Source organism: Cupressus sempervirens, chromosome 5 (assembly GCF_028749045.1).
Source record: "Cupressus sempervirens isolate cs-2001-9-10 chromosome 5, ASM2874904v1, whole genome shotgun sequence".
NCBI classification, from domain to species: Eukaryota; Viridiplantae; Streptophyta; class Pinopsida; order Cupressales; family Cupressaceae; genus Cupressus; species Cupressus sempervirens.
This window is the reverse complement of record NC_143122.1, coordinates 534,436,938-534,457,414: the sequence shown is the minus strand read 5'-3', so window position 1 is coordinate 534,457,414 and position 20,477 is coordinate 534,436,938. Positions and strand designations below refer to the sequence as shown.

The 20,477-nt window shown below is 35.8% G+C and overlaps 1 protein-coding gene across 1 annotated transcript in view; it reads left to right on the top strand.

The window, feature by feature from the left end:
• The first annotated feature begins 206 nt into the window (after window positions 1-206).
• Window positions 207-20,477, top strand: part of UGLYAH (ureidoglycine aminohydrolase) — a 212,963-nt gene continuing 192,692 nt past the window's right edge. The window contains exons 1-2 of the mRNA XM_089831726.1: window positions 207-584; window positions 673-783. Of these exons, the coding sequence (XP_089687852.1) occupies window positions 530-584; window positions 673-783 (166 nt within the window). The 5' untranslated portion in view covers window positions 207-529. The remainder of the gene's footprint in view (window positions 585-672; window positions 784-20,477) is intronic.

Here is a 20,477-nt window from a genome sequence, read left to right as displayed (position 1 = left end):
TCTTATATGCAATTTTTTTTTTCATGCTTCTACATATTAATTTTTTTGATAAGTTCACCCTTATTCACACGATATTCCTAATGTTTCTACACATACTTTTGTGTTCATTAATATTTAAATATTCGTACACATTCATATCCCACTTCCATCCACTTGTTATTCTCCCTCATCCAAATATTCCTCCTTCCACCGATGGTTTTCTTCCTGATTTCTCTTAAAAACATAATTTTTTCTTTCACTATGCGACCTGTGCTATACTCCTCAATTTAAAAATTAAAATTGTATAAACATTAAAATGCAGCTTTTCACGAGACCTGTCCATGACAGGCCGACCTATCAACTTTCGAACCAGAATCACGATCAGAATCGCCAATTAAAATCACGAATACAACGCTGATCCTTTGCTGCGTATTGGCAAGCAACGTTTCCACTTGTTGTCGCGACAGGGGTTCGGGCAGCAGAAAAGAAATCCAAAACTATTTCCTCAAAGAAACGCTTTTGAGTTCCTCTGTTACACATACTAGTAGAAATGCAGAAATTCCAGAGCTTTACCTGCATCCTCTTCTCTATGCTACTTGTTCGGGGTACGTGCTTTCTTCTTTCTTTTAGAAAGAAGAGAAGCGATTTTGCACGTTTGTACGAACACCATAACATAGTGCTCTTTGTTAGCAGGGATGGTTCCTGGTGCCTCGCAGTTAAATGGCTTCTGTGGCCGGGGACGATGGGAGGACAGTATTTATGCCAAAGTTACCAATCCCACTCTCTCCCCGTCCCATCTTCAAGGTATGCTCTTTACAGGGTACCTATTTGTCAAAATGTTACTATAATATTATCTTAAAAGGTTCTGGGTTCCGTTTAAAAGACCGATTTTGTTTAGCTTTCTTGAGTTTCCGCCTTTCGTGTTATCGATGCTTCTGGCCGGCCGAAAAGCGCGTTTGAATTTAACTGTATAGATTTTTTCCAATGCTTTATTAATTCTTATTGGGAGGAATCCATTATATAATTAAATGACAGAAAGTCAGGATTTAAAAGAACCAAATAAAATAACATTTACTGTCTAGTAAACTATCTTTAGCCTCGTAAATGCTAATGTTCTTTCTTTTAACAAAATTCTGCAGTATCTTTAACTGCCCTTTTCTTGGTTTGGTCAAATTTGGAATAAAACATTTAAGGACATCCTTCAATATCGATTTTTTCAAAAATAAAAATAATATTTTGATTTTACCGACTACCTATCTCTAATCCTGCGTATCCCGAGCTATTGACTTAATTTTACTAACCAAATTCACTGAATTAAATCAGTAGTTTGTGTTTCAAAGGGTTGTCTAATTGTTTGTGAATCATTCCTTTAAAAAGTTGAATAGATGTTAATTGGTCTGTTATCTATGATCTGTGCAGATCTCATCGTTCTGTATTGGTTTTTATTTCAATCTTATATTAATCATTTGGATCAACGGTAGTTCGACACCCTTAAATACGGCTTCCAACCTTATAGGCCACTTTAAGTTTGTCAAGAATGCGAGTCTATGAACATTACAAATGTCTAGATTTAACGCGAGGTAAGTTTTAGATCTAAAATTTAAATGAATCGAACCAAAGGACATGGGTGACATAATACAAAATTCATGCATGTAAAGTTTTGTTAATGTTGCAGAATATTCATAACAAGTATGGCTCCGGCTTTTATTTACGAGGGAAGGCATATTATACATGCAGTTGGACGTGGAGCCATGGAAGGTAATGGTAATAAGTGTTGTATGAATTTTTAAATCTCTCCCTTGTTTGAAATGCAAAGAGCTATGTGGCCATTATACCACTTTGAACAAACATTTGTTGAACAAGTGCAGAAGGGACAACTCAAAATAAACATTGTTTATTCTTTCTCTTTCCTGCTATAACATAATAATGTTGTATGCTTTTAAGGCGCAAGTTTGTGTGAAGTATCAAGTGAGGCAGCCAATGCAAGGGAATGTGAAGTGCAATGTCATTGAGTGTTTAATGAAAAAACTCACACACAATCGAATCCAGAAACAATTACTTACAAGTAAGTTTGTGAAGCATTAAGTTGAAGGGAAATGAGAACATTTGAGAAAGCCATCTGAGATCAGTATGCACATCTAGTATCCAAAGATTTCTTGAATAGCTTCTAATAAGCAAATACAAGTGCATACTTCTATGCCATAAAAGCGGAAACAGAGATAGTTGATTTCCCATAATTAAAACCTTAAAGAAAAGTGATTACAGTTTGTAGATCTAACAAATTTCAGCAGTATTACGACATACATATTTAATATTCTACCATCATGAAACTAGAAGAATGAGACATAATAGAAAGCACAGATATATGCGGGGAAACCTTTCTACGTAAAAACCACACCCTCCAAACCATCAGCTAATGTATTATTCCGTAACAAGTTATAATACATTTTCAGCTTTCACATGGATATTTACATCTTACTTAACCCTGTGTAAAGAACTTCTCATCTCTCTCTTACATCTCTTTAGCAACTCATTGTATTTATAGAGTTTTCATACAAAAGGAAACAGTTTCTAAAGCGTCTACATTCAATGTATATACAACTTATTTAGAAACTTCCTTAATGCACAACTCTTGCATAAAAAACAAAGCAAAGAGAATAAAGCCCAAAAAACAAACTTTCTATTTTTTGCTCCAAGTCTATCCTTGTGGAAGATTTGTTCTTATTTAACATTTTCCAAAAATGCATAAATAAAAAACCAATAAAGCATGATAAGGTTGAGTCACCATATCCCAACAATCTCCCACTTGACGAAGACCTTCAAGATTTAAACTGATGAAATTATATCATCACAACCATCCATAAAACCACATAAATCTTAACACTTGCTCTCTTCCTCCGACTAGACACCTGTCCGAAAAACACAAGCACAAGATCCCAGTGATAACAAAGGATATGAAATACTGCCACCACTCCACCGTGCTCATGAGCTACATAGAAGCATAAAAACATCAACTTCTTAGCCCGACACAACTACAAAGTAATCCTCCAAAAAACAAGATAAAACATCAGCCAGAACAACAACCAAATTGATTGCTCCAATTGAACTGATAAACCCACGAGATTGAAAAAAGCATCCACAACAAATGCTAACCCATCAAATCACTCATACCTGAAAGGTATCCAACATAAAAAAACTCATGCGAGCAACATGACCAACCCATAATCTGCAACCTCAAGTTCCATGTGCAAACTAGTCGATGAAGACCAACCACATATAGGAACTCCGCTGCATGGGTAATGTTAAATCTGACAGATCAAAGGCATACTGAGTCTACTGATAAAAACAAAAAGAAAGTATAACCATGTAGTACCAAGGACCATCCACAAAGATATGCAAATCCCGTAGCAAAAATGCTGCAAGAAACATCTCTCTCATCTAGTCTCCACAACTCTCATGTTTTCCACATCCAACAAAGAAAAGAGATAAAAAAACCACCATGTTATCACCAAAAAACAATAAAGTACAAGTGATAACATATGACCACAAAAAAGTGACCACCCTAGCTCCAACAAATCTCAAAAAAAAATGTCATGTGAACCCAAACATCCAAGAAGATAACCAAGATTGAAGAGAGAACCTGCAAATCATAAGCACGTAGCATGTCCTTCCACCAACACTTTTAAATGTCAACTGTGCCAAGTATGATCCCCTTTACAATCCCAAGAGAAAAGCCTCTCAAAAAGATCAAACAACTTCATTTCCCATTTCAGGAAATCAGCCCACTACCATCTCCTACTATCATCATAAATGAAAATACACCTCAAGGAGCTAACTATGTTATCCATCTCTGATAATGAATCCTCCAGAACCATCTAACTACAACTCAAGATCCATGAATATGAAAGAAAACATAAAGCACCTGAAAGTAACATTGGGCAATACCTCTCAAGTGATAAACAATCGAGTAGACGAAGAGAGGGGAATGAGAATGCCCCTTCAAGATATGCAAGTCATATTGACTTATCCAAGAACAATCTCCTCATAGGTCTCTATTGAACTTACGTCTAACCAAAGTGTAGGCTCCTTGGACATTTTGCTGAAATCTCATCAAGAGTAAACATCTCAATAACATGTCTCTCATATCAAGAGAACTCTAGCCTCACCTAAGTCTCCAAGTATCCATAAGCACCTGTAATTAATCACTCCATGCTAAACTCCACTGCTACAACATAGCACTATCATGAAGTGTCAAGCAAATGATCAAAGTACTCAATACTAAGAAACTAAACCAAGATCAATGTCAAAACTCCAACAATGGAATCGGGAATATAAACATGACAAAATGATCTAAACCATCTCTTCTAAAGAGATAACATGCTCCATGTGATCATATCAAATAACTAAATCATGTCACAATCCTAAACCGATAATCAAGAGAAAAACCGTGACATAAAAGCCACTATGATAATATATCAAATGAAAGCATAAACCGCATCTCTACCAAGGACCCCTTGATCCTAAAGATGTCAACATCTCCAATCATATGACAATACCATCTCCAACGAGTGAACCAACAAATGTGAAAGACCCTTCTGCAACAACAGGATCTAAGGCATCCCCCAACATCTACAACATTAAAGAAGATCATTCATCACCAAGTGATGAAAACATGGCCACTGCTAAAGCTCCCACTAAAATTTGATACCGAGCTCTCCAAGCATATGACACACCATCCCCCAAATCTGAAAATCATCCAAGCTTGCACGTCACACTGAGTCAAACCAAGATTTCCAAATTGAGGAAATTTACCATGCTATAGGACTCCATAACTGAATATCCAAGTACTAAATTACCATTCATCCTCTCATCTCAAAGCAACCACACCAATGTACAAGTGGCCACAAATAAGTCCAGCTAACAAGTCTGCACCAACACTAAATCAAATTTGGTGGATATAGACAGTCCACATCCAAGTTATCCATTGCAATCAAATGGGTGGCCTACCCACTTGATTGCATAACTTGTAGATCCAATCGTTGCAACGTGCAAACCCACTATCACATTCGTGACATGTAAAAAAGAAATCAAATATAATAATCATGTAGACAACATGACTCAAACACCCGATCAAGAACAGATCCAATTTGCCAATTATGTCCACATTAAGAACCATAGTCCAAGAATCCAAAAAAGCATCACCACAAAATTGTTGAGTGACTGATCACGTACCAACATCTCTATGCAGAGAACGAAACACACCTCGTCTAACCATGCACAAAGCATGCATGCATGTAGAACTACAACTGTCTTCTCCAGTGACACCTTGAAGGAACCAGAGTTTAGAAAATAGCTCTTTAATAGATCTAGAAAAAACCACAAGTTTTTCCTTGAGCATGCAAAACCTGCAAAACCACTATGTTGAAGAACACCCATGCACATCCACATCTCATCTGGAAGACTCAAAAGTCTGAAAAAAACACCAAACAACTGAAACCAAAATAATGGATTGTCATAGATGAGCATCACCATAGATTTTTAAAGGAAAATCCATAAACTCTTTAGATCCAATGAACAAGAATCCAAATCATGCAAGTACAAACATCTAAGAGGAAAATGTAGGACAGGCTCTGTTGCTCGGTACCTCCCCCCCCTGGGACTTGTAGAAGTTCAAACCAGTTTGAAGTTCGGGTCTGGTTCAAACTTGGTTCGACCAGGGTTCTAATTTTTGCCTGTTGGTTCGATCTGGTTTGAACCCAGTTGAACCAGGACAAAAAAACTGAACCAAGTTTGAACCCAATTCGAACCACAGGCTTTCTAAGCACCGTGTACGGCAAAAAGGTGGTTTTTTGGCAAAACAAAATTAAATGTCTCTTGTTTGAAAGTTGTGTTAAAGATTCAAGCATTCACAACTCAAGAATAAATGAATGCTTACAAGTTAGAAATACTCTCAGGCATCCAATATTAGTTATTTCCAATGCTGGTTACTGATCTTGCCCTATTGATTGTAATGCATGCATGTTTATTTCGTTAAATGAACTCTAGAATCCTTTTCTTTATCATTTGCTCTATCCTGGAACTGAAAGCAAACCATCTGTTAAACTTAAAATATGTTATCTTTGTTATATGTTATTTTTGTATGATATTTATAAGTTTGAGGCAAGTCTGTCAAAGAGAGAACTCAGATTTGACTACATTCATTTGAAAGATTAAGGACAATAGTGTGGTTTATCTATTCTCTTTTTGAGGATATTATAGCTTAATTCATCCACAAACCCTCCCTTATTAAGACAAGAGACTTTTAATTCTATTATGCTTAAAATTTATGGTATGAGCAGTAAGATCACTATGATTACAAGTTTATGGTGTTTTTGTTATTTAAATGTGTTTATGCTACTATGCTACATTCTAATTCTAACTCATACTTCATAAATATGTATATATACATATATTTTTCATAATTTTTATATGTTTTGTACTAATGAACCCAAACGAACCCAAACCCCTTTCCAATATTTTGATGAATTTGCGAACCGGTTCTCGAACTTCGAACTTGGAACTGAACTCGAATCGATAACTTAGAGTACAGGAATACCAAGCCCACTTGTAGACCAACTCCACAACCATTGCTAGTACACGCATCTGAGAGAGATAGGTTATCCAGAAGCTTTCATATCATCCAATGATCAACTCCATAATCTCTATGCAATCTAGGTAATAAAAGAGACGCTTTAAAATACCCATGCATCAAGAATTATTCAGTTGTCAACCAAGAGCTCCAGATCAATGTCATTTCAACATGACCAACTCTATTTTCTCTGTCTTTGCCATCCTTCAAGAAATGTCTACTGTCTCCTGAAAAACTAAATCAACTGCAAGACTTCCACACATCAAAGGATTAATTATTAACCAATTTCTTCAAGCTCTGCAAGCTAAGAAATCATAACAGAACAAATACCCAGAATTAGAAACATTGTGAATCCTCACATGCAAGCAACATGTAATTCACAAAAATGAGCTCTGATACCAATTGAAGGGAAATGAGAACATTCTTGAAAGCCATCTGAGATTAGTATGCACATCCAGTATTCAAAGATTTCTTGAATAGACTCTAATAAGAAAATACAAGTACATAATTCTATGCCATAAAAGCAGAAACAAACATAGTTGTTTTCCCACAATTAAAACCTTAAAGGAAAGTGATTACAGTTTGCGGATCTAACAAATTTCAGCAGCATTACGACATACAGATTTAATATTCTACCATCATGAAACTGGAAGAATGAGACAATAGAAAACAAAGATATACGTGGAGAAACCTTTCTAGGTAAAAACCCCACCCTCCAAACCATTAGCTAATGTGTTAATCAGTAACAAGTTACAATGCATTTTCAGCCTTCACATGGAGATTTGCATCTTGCTCCATTCTAGAGAAAATCTGGCAACATAACCCTGTATAAAGAACTTCTCATCTCTCTCTTACATCTCTTCAGCCACTCATTGTATTTATAGAGTTTTCATACAAAAGGAAATAGTTTCTAAAGCGTTTACATTCAATGTATTTACAACTTATTTAGAAATTTTCTTTATGATCAACTCTTGTGTAAAAAAACAAAGCAAAGAAAATAAAACCCCAAAAACGAACTTTTTATTTTTTGCTCCAAGTCTATCCTTGTGGAAGATTTGGTTTTATTTAGCATCTTCCAAAAATGCATAAATAAAAAACCAATAAAGCATGATAAGGTTGAGTCACCATATCCCAACATAAGCATGGCAGCCTATGCAAGGGGATGCAAAGGGCAATGCCATTAAGTTTTCCATGAAAAAACTCACATAAAATTGAATCCAGAAACAACTACCAAGAAGTCTACGAATTGTCAAAAGCTGATAGCATTAATTCTAAAATAGTTCTCTAGCTTGAATAGCAAAGGGCAATGCCATTAAGTTTTTGATGGAAAAATGCACATAAAATCGAATTTAGAAACAACTAGTAAGAAATCTATGGATTATCAAAATCTGATAGCATTGATTATTCAATAAATAGTTATTAATAATTCAATTCTAAAATAGTTCTCTATCTTGAATTGCAATGAGCCATGCAAGCATTATATCTTGTCGAACCAACCTTTGTAGAATGTCCTTGTAAAAGCATCAACAAAATAAACATTGTTTATTCTTTCCTTGTTCCAATATGGTAGGTATAATTTTATTTTATATTTTTAAAACTTTGGCCAAGTAAAACAAGGGAACGAGGCAGGCGATGTCATCGAGTGTTGAGTTGTGAATTATAAAATCATGGACCAGTTGAATCATTAGGAATCACATGACTAGCATATCGCTTCAAACCAATTTTTTTAAAACAAGTTTAGGTGTAAGTAACAACATGAATTTAACATTGATAAGTAGGAAACTTTCTAGTTAAGGGCACTTGAGCTGGAGTTGTACTGGGATGGGTGACCTTTGGGGAAGTCTCAATGCTTTACCTGGGTGAGCATTAGCTAGATGCAATGAGTGCTAAGTGTTCCATTCATTCTCATGAGAGATGGGTTCTTGTGAACCACTACTCATGAAACATAGGTCAATGAGTTTGACTCAAAAACTACATAGTTGAATCCTTACAGTAATATCATGGATTCAATATTATTTATTATTTCCTCGCTTTTCCATAATATAGTATTGTTGTATACACATAAGTTTGCAACGCATTAAGTGAGGTGATTAATTTGAGGTTTTCAATAATATACCTTCAACCTGCTTTACAATGCAACAATCGCATGACATGGTTTGTACAGATCATATGAGGAAAAAAAACGTCAAATCCATTATGTGTGTATGTATAACTCTTCCTTGTTTGGTTTATAGACCTGTTTGTCAAGAGTGGAGGGCCAAAAAGCTTGGGTTTCTTTTCTTCCATGTTTGATATGTCAAAGAAATAGGAAGAGTGATGTTGGTGATGGTTGACTCATAAATGCGAGTCTCAAGTTTTACAATGGTTTGGTTGATTGGGAAGGAGAGTCTATTGGTTTTGTATTGAGAGCTTGCATATTGTGCGAGGTAACAAGGTTGATGATTGTCATGAAAAGAGTTGCAAGTTGTATAATGGTTTGGTTGATTGGCTAGGAGAGTCTTTTGGTTTTATAGTGAGAGTTTGCATGTTGTGTAAGCTAGTAGGGTTGATGATTGTCATGGTGAGAAAAAAATGAAGACAAATTTGTAGCACATGATCGTAGAAGATGGAGAGGTTTATGATTCAAATTTCAAGAACATTGAGAGGAAAACATTGTGTAGAGAATAATGGAAGCTTGTGCTAGAGACAATGTTGTTGATCTCATAAGTATGAACGTGTCTTCTAATGGGAAGTCAGAGTGCTTTAAAGTTTAAAGTCCTTCAAGGTTTCCTAGTCATTCTTGGAGCCATGATCAAGGTGGTTGATAGAGCAGAGAGCAACCAATGTTCTAATTTTGTTTTGACAATGCTTAGATTTTCAGAGAGATCAGATTTCCACAATCTATTAAAATTATTGGTAATGGTTTTTGGATTAGATTGTGTTGAATTTTTTACCATCAACGTTTCGAACCACACTATGTGATTCATCATCAGGATGAGAGAGCAAGAGCTAGTTAGTTATGGCTTGTACTACCTTAAAGTGTAAGAAAAGAGGGAACTGAAGCAATCTATTATGTTGTAGAGGATCTTTTCAAGCATCAAGAATTCCAGAGTACTGAAAGAGAGTTTGATATCTTTGTGAAGACATTTTGGAGCAACATATAATCTTATTGCAATGTTTTTAGTCTTTGGAGAGGTCAATTTGTTGAGAATTATTTAATTTTTCAAATTCTATGGTTTATTTGTGCAAGATTTGTTCTCGTGCATTTTGGTAAAATAATGTCTGCAATTCAATTAGTGCCAATTTACCATCCACAAATCTTGGGAGCATGAATGGGCATCCATCATAAAGTGCTAGCCGAATTAAGTGAATTTTGGGAGTTGGATGAAGTAGCTACCAAACTGCTGAAATACTGCTGCCGCCTGTGGTGACAGCTTGAGCCTAATATTACCTTGCAACTCTCTAACTGTCAGCATAGTGAAAGCATCAGTTACCCTTTTGAAATGGTGATAATTGTTTTTTACTTGTGATTGAGGATGATAAGTATAAATCAAAGTGGCATCATCGTCACTTTGTCTTGTCTTATTTCAATTGGATTTTTTGTTTCTTGTAATTAACAATTTATTAAGGACATTTGGTCACTATTTCTTCATGTGATATAGATTTTCTTTTACATGAATTTAAATGACCATCTTTCAATGAAGCTATGTTGTATGTATGCAAATATGAGTATATATTCCATTATTTGTATATATTTGTTATGTTCAATAAAGGGAAACCTTCCTTGACAATAGAGGAGGGACTTAGTCCCATAAGCTGCCCCTAGGTGATTTGCCTTTACAAATTTTAGGGATAATAAATTTTGGTGCTCATTAAGTGACACAAAGAAAAAGTTTGCAAGGAACCCCATATGAAAATGAAGAGCTCTTGACAGTTCAAAGAAATAGTTTTGCTCTTCAACACAACCTCAATTTGCTCAAGGTTATTGAAGAAGTCATTTCAAGTAGGGTTCAACAAGCATTGAAGATTGGAAGGAGTGTTGCACAAGAAAAGAAGAAAGAAGAGCTTATATCAACACATTAAGATTGCCATCTCCCGTGTCAACAACAAAATTGTTTCCCTCTCCCAAAAGTTGGTGTTGCTGAATTTGCACATCCTGGTTTGAATGAGTTTGATTTTCCCTATGGTCCATCTTTGGCATGACTTAGATGTCTCGGGTGTGATTGTTGCATACCTAAGACATACTTGAGTTGCCCAAATATGTTTTGATTAGGTAAAAGAAGGTTTGAAGGGGACCCGAATCCCCAGACAAAAAAGAATCAAAGTCAAGAGTTGGTTTTACAGGGACCAACAACCTAGAATAGCACAGTGGAATTCAAAGGCTGGTTTTACAAGGACCAACAACCAAGTCAAGCTGATTTTACAGGGACCAGCAACCAACATAAATCAACAAAACAACAGGGATGAAAAGTCCATAAAAGACCTAGAAAAACTTAGATCAGATCTTTAATAGCACTAGTAATAGAAGTGCCTAAAACAACAATCTCTTTGAGAGAGTCTTGAATATTCTTTACAGGAAGCTAGAGGTCCGCTTTCTTAGTGCTTTGTTTGGTTCTTCTACTCAGACCACTAGCCAACAACAGTACATGACCGGTTGAGAGATCCTTGCACACTAAAAAAGTAATTTAGAGGATGAGTTGATTGAGACTTTTTAGTAAAACAGAGGCATAGTTACCCCACCTTGGAAGACAGGGGGACGACAAAACGGGGGGACAAGTTTCCTAGACCGAGGGACGGTGATGAGGGATGGGAGGGGTTGTAAATACTATACATATGGTACTTAAAATGCTAGTTATTAAAAGATGTATTGCAATATAAGATATGAAGATGTAAAAGAGTAAATACCTGAACATTGCATTGAATAGGAACATTGAACATTGAACATAAATAGTCAAATCAACAAATAGTCAACAACGGGATGTCCCCCCATCCTTGGTGGAGGTGGCGGAATCTTGTGGTGCTGCTGGGGACAGAGGAACAAAGTCCCCAAGTCCCCGGTGCGTCCCCGTCTCCGGGACATGGCGTAAAAAGGAGGAGGACTCGTCCCCGTGTTACCATGATTTAATTTATAGAGGAATAATACAGAATATAGGTAGTTGCCAGATTGGTGAACTCCATTCAAGATTTAGCTTTATCAAAAAAGTAAAATGTGATCTACATTTGTCGTGGTTTATAAATGTAAGAACACTCATAAATTTTTTTGTTTCCTTTTTTTTGAGTTTCTGACAATAATTAAATTAATAACAAGAACTTGCTTTGATGTGAGCAACTGCTATTGACTGATATTAAAGTATGCATACGCTCAACTGGTGTAGCAACTAAAATATGACAGGAAAATCTCTAGTACAACCATACATTGAATAGTCAACATTTTTGTAACATCCAAAGGAATAAATATTTATTAAAACTGAGAAATAAGAGAATTACAAGTCAGAGATTTCATTAAAAAATATCTGCTACAAATCTGTTGTTCACATCTGTCAAGGATGGCAGCCATATAATGCATCCAGTTTATATGCACATCATGTCTTCGACACCAACCCATCAACAAGAGTGTCTCCAAATGCTAACTGCTCTGTCAAACAGACCTGTAACCGATTGAAATCTTGAATAACAACCAGAAATATGTTTCAGATTAATCAAGATTACTATTGAGCATTAAAAAGTAGTTTGGCTGCCTAAATAAACCCTCAAATCTTCTTGAAAATCCCCACAAATTCATTAGCATTGATCATAAAACACTTCAATTGATTAGGATGACTCTACAGATGACAGCATGAACCCCAATGTTGGGTATTTAATCTGAGAATTCCCAGCACATTCCCAAAGGCTGTATAGCATACCCTAAATGGTATGGCTGTCTAGGGAAAATCATAATCTGCCATTAAGGACTGTAAATCAGCTTAGAAATCATTAGAAATGATTGCCTCTTGAACATTGGGAAACCTCTGATTCAACACCCACAATTTTTCTTCAACTCTTTCAATCTGGGAATGAAAAGTTATGGTTTGGCCTTAAAAAATGAAGGCTTGGCATAGCAAAATCACCTGTGAACCCTTGGAGAAAGAAGCATACACAACACCTATAAAACCCTCTGGAAAACACACCAAAACTGAAAGACAATTTTGTCTTCAAAACCCCTTAAAGACCTTCATATTTTTTAAAATCCTGAATGCAAAGAACTCCATTGAAAACCTCAGTGTTTCTTGAGTGAAAACACTGCACCAGCTAGGGTCAATCTCTCACCATCAAAACTTGCAAATTGAACAGGGTTTTCTTCCTCAACAACAAAAGACTTTTTTCTGTTCATTCCAAAAACATCCTATTATGTGCGCAACCTCTTATGAATAAATCAGAGGCCAAACTCTATTCTATAGAGTTTTGAGGGAAATTAGGGCATTTAAATTGTGGATATTTATTTCCTTTGAAAAGGCCCTCGTACCACCTTTTTAAATTAACTTTAATCCCCACAATCTAAGCGTCCAATTTGGGAACATTTACTTCACTAAATTTTTAACATTTAAGTTACTAATAAAATGCTAGTTAGATAATTAAAGTGTGAATGTCTAAAATTAATTCTAATCACCTTAGAGGAACTCACATAGACACTAGAAACAAATAGTTGATCACGCTGGTGTTAGGAATTTAACCCAAAAATCAGATAAACAATTATAATGAAAAACCAGAAAAGATGCAAGAGACACACAAAAATATCTTAGGAAAATCCTTTGAGAATGAAGGGAAAAACCATGCCACACACAACAAAAGATCATTTTATTGATAATGAAATTCAAATGTACAATATCCTTCGCTTGATGCAAGATATATAACAATAGGAGAGACTCTTTACATTGCAACCGAAGGCTCTTGAGTTTCCCAAAACATAACTCTTTATTTTAAATACAACTCTACGTATTTCCATGCCTCAATGCATGTTGAATGCCACATGTCTTTGAATTTAATATTACAATTTTGTCATAAATGTACTCTTCAGCTGAAGGTGACCATAACGATAGTAACATCCATATTTCTAGAGATAAAGATCTCTATCGCAGCTACAATCACCAACACTCCCGCTTAGCTAGAGAGAGATCTTTAGCTAAGCATTTACACAAGGCTGCAACAAAAGAAGTCAATGATAAAACAAAGATCCAAAACATAATTCATGGAATCACTCAACATGAAAATGCTGCAAGAAACACAACCAGCTTTGATCATAGACTCTGTCAATGTGATGTTGTCATGGAATCTCTCAACATGACACTAAAAAAATAATTTACTCATTGTTAATAATTATGCAATCACTCAACATGATAGACTTGTAACAATTACTCACAATCATGGAATCACTCAACATGATAGATGGAAATATTTATTCATAACTAATAATCATAGAATCACTCAATATGAAACATGCAAAATCACAATCAACCTTCATCATGGACTTACTCAACGTAACGTTGTCATGGAATCTCTCAACATGATAAGTTAGTAAGGTTTACAACTAACATTTTATCACAAACTCACTCAATGTGATACAGTCATGAACTCTCTCAACATGACTTCCAACTCCCATCACGAAATCTTTTTACTTGATGACATCATGGACTCTCTCTACATGATACTCATTATTAATCTCTTATAAGTGGAAGAGTTATCAGATAAACCTTATAACTTTAATAATTTCCCATAAATAAAAACTCATAATCAACAAGAAATGCAATCACAGCTGAAATTCTTTTCCAATACGAGTCTAAAAACCACAAACATTAGAAGTATGATAAAATCAGTGATAAAATTTAATCACGACTGGGACTCGTCTCCATCAAGAGTCTCAAAAATCTACAATATCAAAATATTCAAAGCATGTAAAAGAAAAGGAGGGTTTTTATGAGAACTCCCTCTCAATCAAGAACAACTCTCTTTGATCATAACTGATTCCAATTGTTTTCAGTCATGTCATGCACATTCCTCTGAAGTTGAATATTAAATCAATCCTAAGGAGTGTTCCCATTTGTTGAGTAACATGGATAATTTTCTGCAAATGTACTAAGATTGCCAAATGTAATTGATGTGTTCCAAATACATATGAAGAGACATGTCTTTGTGGTGTAATCATCATTTAATAATATTATATCATATATATATATATATATATTGCATACCATTATATACAATAATATATATTATTTAACATGGATAAATATACATAGGAAATGGTGATTTACCAATAACAATAACGTATCGAATCAATCCAACTGAAGCTACAACCTTAACACTCCCTCTTAGCTAGGAGGATTTGAAGAACACATTATGCTCTCAAGTATATGAAGAAATATTATCTCAGTATGATATTCATGGAATGACATATTTAAGGATATCAACATAAATCCATCAACTTAGATGCTATCTTTTAATATAATCTAAAGTATGATTCAACAAAAAATATCAATCATATGATATTCATCATACGTATATTCTTTTGGTATGTGCACTGGCATTAATTCCTTGATGCCTACTAGAAGAATATGATATATCCTAGAAGGATATGAGTTATCTGATTTTCGACACTCCGAGATAACAACTTAACAAGAAATCACAAAGTCGTGGTCTCTATCATGATAGTATCATGATCTCTGGTATTCTAGGACAACAACTTAATGAAATCTGATCATGATACGTTCGTTATAATGACTTTCAGCACTCTGAGAAAACAACTCAATGAAGTCTGTCATGATAATAGGTCTACTATTTATAAGATTGTCACCTTACAATGGTTACCTTCTGTTTGATACGTTCGTTATCATGACTTCTAGCACTCTGCGACAAAAACTTAATGAAGTCTATCATGATAACAGGTCTACCATTCATAAGATTGTCACCTTCCAATGGTTACCTTCTATTTGATATGTTCGTTATCATGACTTCCAGCACTTTGGGACAACACCTTAATAAAGTCTGTCATGATAATAGGTCTACCATTTGTAAGATTATCAACTTACAACGGTTACCTTCTATTTATATATGTCAATGAAAGATCATCACCTCTCATTACATATCATATCCAAAATAGTAACCACCATGAATGAAGTCAGAGGGTGGTACAAAGGCTTTCATCTTAATTCTCTCTCATAGAGAAGAATACACTACAATAAATTTTGGAAATTACACTCAACAAGCTATCTTCTTAAATTAAATATAAAGTGTGTTGTACACTTCAAAGAAATGAATCTCACTTTATATTTACAATAAACTTGGAATAGTTGCACGTTGAATACAAAATAGCTAGAATTTTGCACGTTTTACTGGTAGTTGGCGTGGTATAATCTAATTTATAATTTATAATTTTCATCTTAATTCTCTCTCATAGAGAAGAATACACTACAATAAATTTTACTTAGAACTTCTTCCTCATAGAGAAGATATCATACACAAAGGATTGCACCTAAAAAATTCACCCTTTGAACAATGATCCTGGGAAGTCAGGTCTTATAGTTACTCCCTTTGACACTCTCTTCACCCAAGGATGTTTGTTGGATTCCCTCTGAATTTGATATTAATGTTTTGACCTTCAGGTGACAAGTTATTACTTCCTCATGATGTACATATGAGTAGGCCCATCACAATCATGTAGTCATACACAGGTATATTAATCCAAATTATTAGATGACTAATGAATAACTTCTTTAGGGCTGTTGCCATAAGATTGAGTCTACACTATATTTGGTAAAGTACCGACCTTCTTTTCCTGCAAGAGCATGCTCAAACACAAAGGAAAAGATCAAGGCAAAACTCTCTTAGAGTATGTGTAGATATACAAATAATAAGTAAATATAATAATCAAAGATAATGAATACTTATTTGTATTACGATAATAGATAATCATCTATTATTAGTTAATGGTAATCTATTGTATATATTTAGTTAGTTTTAGTTAGCTGTAGCTTTTTAAGCTTTCTTTCAACTAAAATAAAATGTTTCTATTCTTTATGATCGTTTCCTAACGAAACATCGTTCCATTCTTTTGTATATTATGACCTCTCGGTCTCTGTTAATAAAAAACAAGTATTTTTTACCAATTACTTCGTAATATGGTATTAGAGCCAATACTTCAATATTTTTCGACAAATTTTATAATTTCTTTTGAAATTATTTGTTTAAATTTTTCAAAATTATTTCAGTCAGTTATCTCTACAACTCGACTAGGGTTTCTGCCTTGAGAAATTCGAATACAAATTAGACTAAAATTGCGAGCTAGGGTATAAGGAGAAATTCCTCTATGCAAATCGCGTCTGGTTTGGTCTGGTTTAGACGTGCGACTGTCTGAATACCACCATCTCTTGTCGAGTCTGAAATTATTGCAGAGCTCGTTTCTTCTAAATCGCATCACAAACACTTTAAAATCACATGTTTGATATTTTTGGAATAGCGGCCTGATTTTCTTTGAAGTGTTCACAATTTTCTCTACAACTCACATTTTTTTGCAAGCTTTGCAAATCACGCTTTTTGCGGACAACTCTTGCTGTGGCCATTCCTCACATGTTTTTCCTTGAAAATTTGCTATTTTGTGACTTCTTGGCGACACTCTTTGGTCTACAAATCAACTCATGTCTCTAAAACTACATTTTGCAACCACAAATCGCATTCCTTTGGCCTCCATTTTGCCATTTTTTTGCAAATTTTGACCTCCATGGCTGCTGACTAGGGTTTTCTTCAAAACCCTAATTTTTGATTTCAGATTCTTGGTGGGTTTTTCGAGAGCTCAACTAGGTTGTCATATTTTTCTAGGTGCCTCGATTTTTAAGCCAGCGGATCTAGAAAACAACATTTTCCTTCTTGATTTTTCACACTCTCTTCTAGGTCACTCTCCAAATTTTCTAGGTCTTCCATTTTTTCCCCTAAAGAACGTGCCTTCATAGATTTTCACGTTTTTTCATTGAAAAACATGCCATGGCATCTCTGATGAACATTTTGCTCGAGCACAACTCCAAATTCAATGGTCAAAATTATGGCACTTGGAAGCAATAGATGATCGCAATTTTTGAATATTGGAACACTGATCTACTTGTTTTGGGTGTTACGAAGTGTCTGACTACTCTTGGTTCTGATCAGGATACATGGGATTTGAATAATCGAGATGTGGTGATGCTTCTCAAATTATTTGTGGCTAATGATCAACTCTCCTAGATTCTATTCGGCAAGATAGCTGTCGAGATATGGACACATCTCAAAGGTCTTCACGAGACTTCTGACAAAAGTAGAGCTTTGTTTTTGAAAAACACTTTGTTTTCTGTTATCATGGATGAGTGAACCTCGCTCTAGGCACACCTGAATAGGATTTACGAAATTGATGATCAGTTGCTTGCCATTGGTCGCAAGATGGAGGAAGAGGATATTGTGGTTATCACTTTTCGAAGTTTACCAAAGTCCTATGAGCATTTTATCAAGACTCTCAACATCACGTCTTCTGGTGTTGATCTGAAGTTCACTGATTTCTGCACACTTTTGCTTCAACAAGATCGGTGGAAACAATAGTTTGGTAGCAGTTTCAGCTCCAGCTCCAGCTCCACAGAGCAAGCATTTGCTGCTAAATCCTTTCAGAATGATAAAGGCAAGTTTCAAGACTCGTCTCAATAGAAATTTTCTGCTCCAGCATCAGATGGCCCCTGAAAGAACATTCAATGCAACTATTGCCACAAATTTGGGCACATGAAGGTTGAATGTTGGAAATGCTTAGCTACCAAATGCGAATAGTGTAGAGCACACTAAGTAGATGGAATCAGTCTTTTACACCTTCATGGTTAAAAGACCTACAGATCATGTCAAGTCATCTGCCTGGTACATTGATTCAGGTGCCTCTTGTCATTTCACTTACCGTGACTACTAGCCTTATTCGGACTCTGTTATTTTTGGTGGTGGAGAAGAGTACACTGTTTTTGGCATAGGCAACATTCAGATTCAGTCTACAGGAAGGAATCTCATTCTCCTCAATGTGTACTACATTTCAGGGATGGAACTAAATCTACTCTTAGTCAGTCAGTTGCTGTGACATTCTCCATAGTTGGATGTCACCTTCAGTTCACATCAGTGTACCATCATTGATAGAGCGACTTAGTCTATTGTTGCAATGTGTCTTGAGGATCATAGTCTTTTATGACTTGCTGATCCTGGTGATTCTCAAGACTTAGCTATGGCTGCTTGGCGGTCTTCTATTAGCACACTTTGGCATCAATAATATGGGCACTTAAATGTGCATTATCTCTCACAGCTTGCTTGGGATGAGCTTGTTCTTGGATTGCCAGAGATTCAGACTAAACAACTTGGAGTTTGTGATGCATGCTAGGCTGGAAAGCTACATTGCACACATTTTCCAAGTGGCGATTCATGGCGCACTTCTCAAGTACTTCATCTTGTTCATGCCAATATCTATGGCCTTATGGCTACTCCTATTCTTGGGTCCAGGTATTTTCTGTTGTTTGTTGATGATTTCAGTAGAAAACTGTTGTTGTATTTTCTTAAAAAGAAATCAAATGCATTTTCTGTATTTCAAAAGTTTAAAACTTTAGTTGAAAAAGAGTCTGGGAAATCTATTATTACTCTTAGATCAGACAATGGGGGGGAATTTTGTTCTAATGTTTTCTCTAGCTTCTTGGATACTTATGGCATCAAACGCTAGTTAACCACACCCCACACACCACAACACAATAGTGTAATTGAATGGCGAAACAAAACAACCATCGAGATGGCTCGATCCATGCTCGAACACAGACATGTTCCAAAGAAGTTCTGGGTAGAAGCAGTTAACATTGCAGTTTATCTATTGAACTGGTCACCCACAGTGGCAGTCAAAGGTAAAACTCCGAAAGAGGCCTGGTTAAGTGCCAAACCTAGAATTAGTCACCTGAAGGTTTTTGGCTCCCTTGCTTTTGTTTGGATCCTTGATGCATCACGCACCAAGTTGGATGCCAAGAGTCAGAAACTCATGCTTGCTGGATACAATAGTCTTCACAAATCCTACTGCTTGATTGATACTGAGACATCTTGTTCATCTACAGTCATGATGTAGTCTTTGATGAGCAGCGAGGACCATTCATGCCTGTTTCTCTTGTTCCTGATCCAGTAGACCAGCCTATGAAGGCTCATGATTTGGACTTAGGCTGCCATTAGGTCCACCTGCTGGGAGGGCTCCGGTAGCTCCTGCAGCCCTAGTTGTACCAGTGATCCCTGTACAGACACTTCTAGCTTCTTTTGTAGGATCACCTAGATTTGTAGATGCTTTACTTGAGTTTGATCCAAATTTTTCTGATGAGGAACCTGATCACTAAGCATCTCCTGATACTAATGTTGGTCATTCTCCTCTCCGGCCTAAGTGGTGGGCTATGACACTTGTTGATCTTCATGATGATGAGCTCATTGATGGAATAAATGCTTGGAAAAAGAGAAAACCTATAGAGTTTGTCAACTTTGCTCTGATGGCCAACATTCACAGTGTGTTTGAACCTCAAACATATTCTGAGGCTAAAGGAATTCCTGATTGGGAATAGGCCATGACATCTGAACACCAGAGCCTGTTGAAGAATAACACCTGGGTCCTTTTTGAGCTTCCACCAGGGAAGAAACCCATTGGCTACAAATGGGTTTACAAAATAAAATACAAATCGGATGGTACTTTGGATAAGTACAAAGCTTGTTTAGTTGCGAATGACTTTTCTGAGCATCAGGGCATTGATTATGAGGAAACATTTGCTCCTATTGCAAAGATGAGCACCATTAGATTAGTTCTAGCCATGACAACTCAATTTGGTCGGAAGGTCCATCAGATGGATGTCAA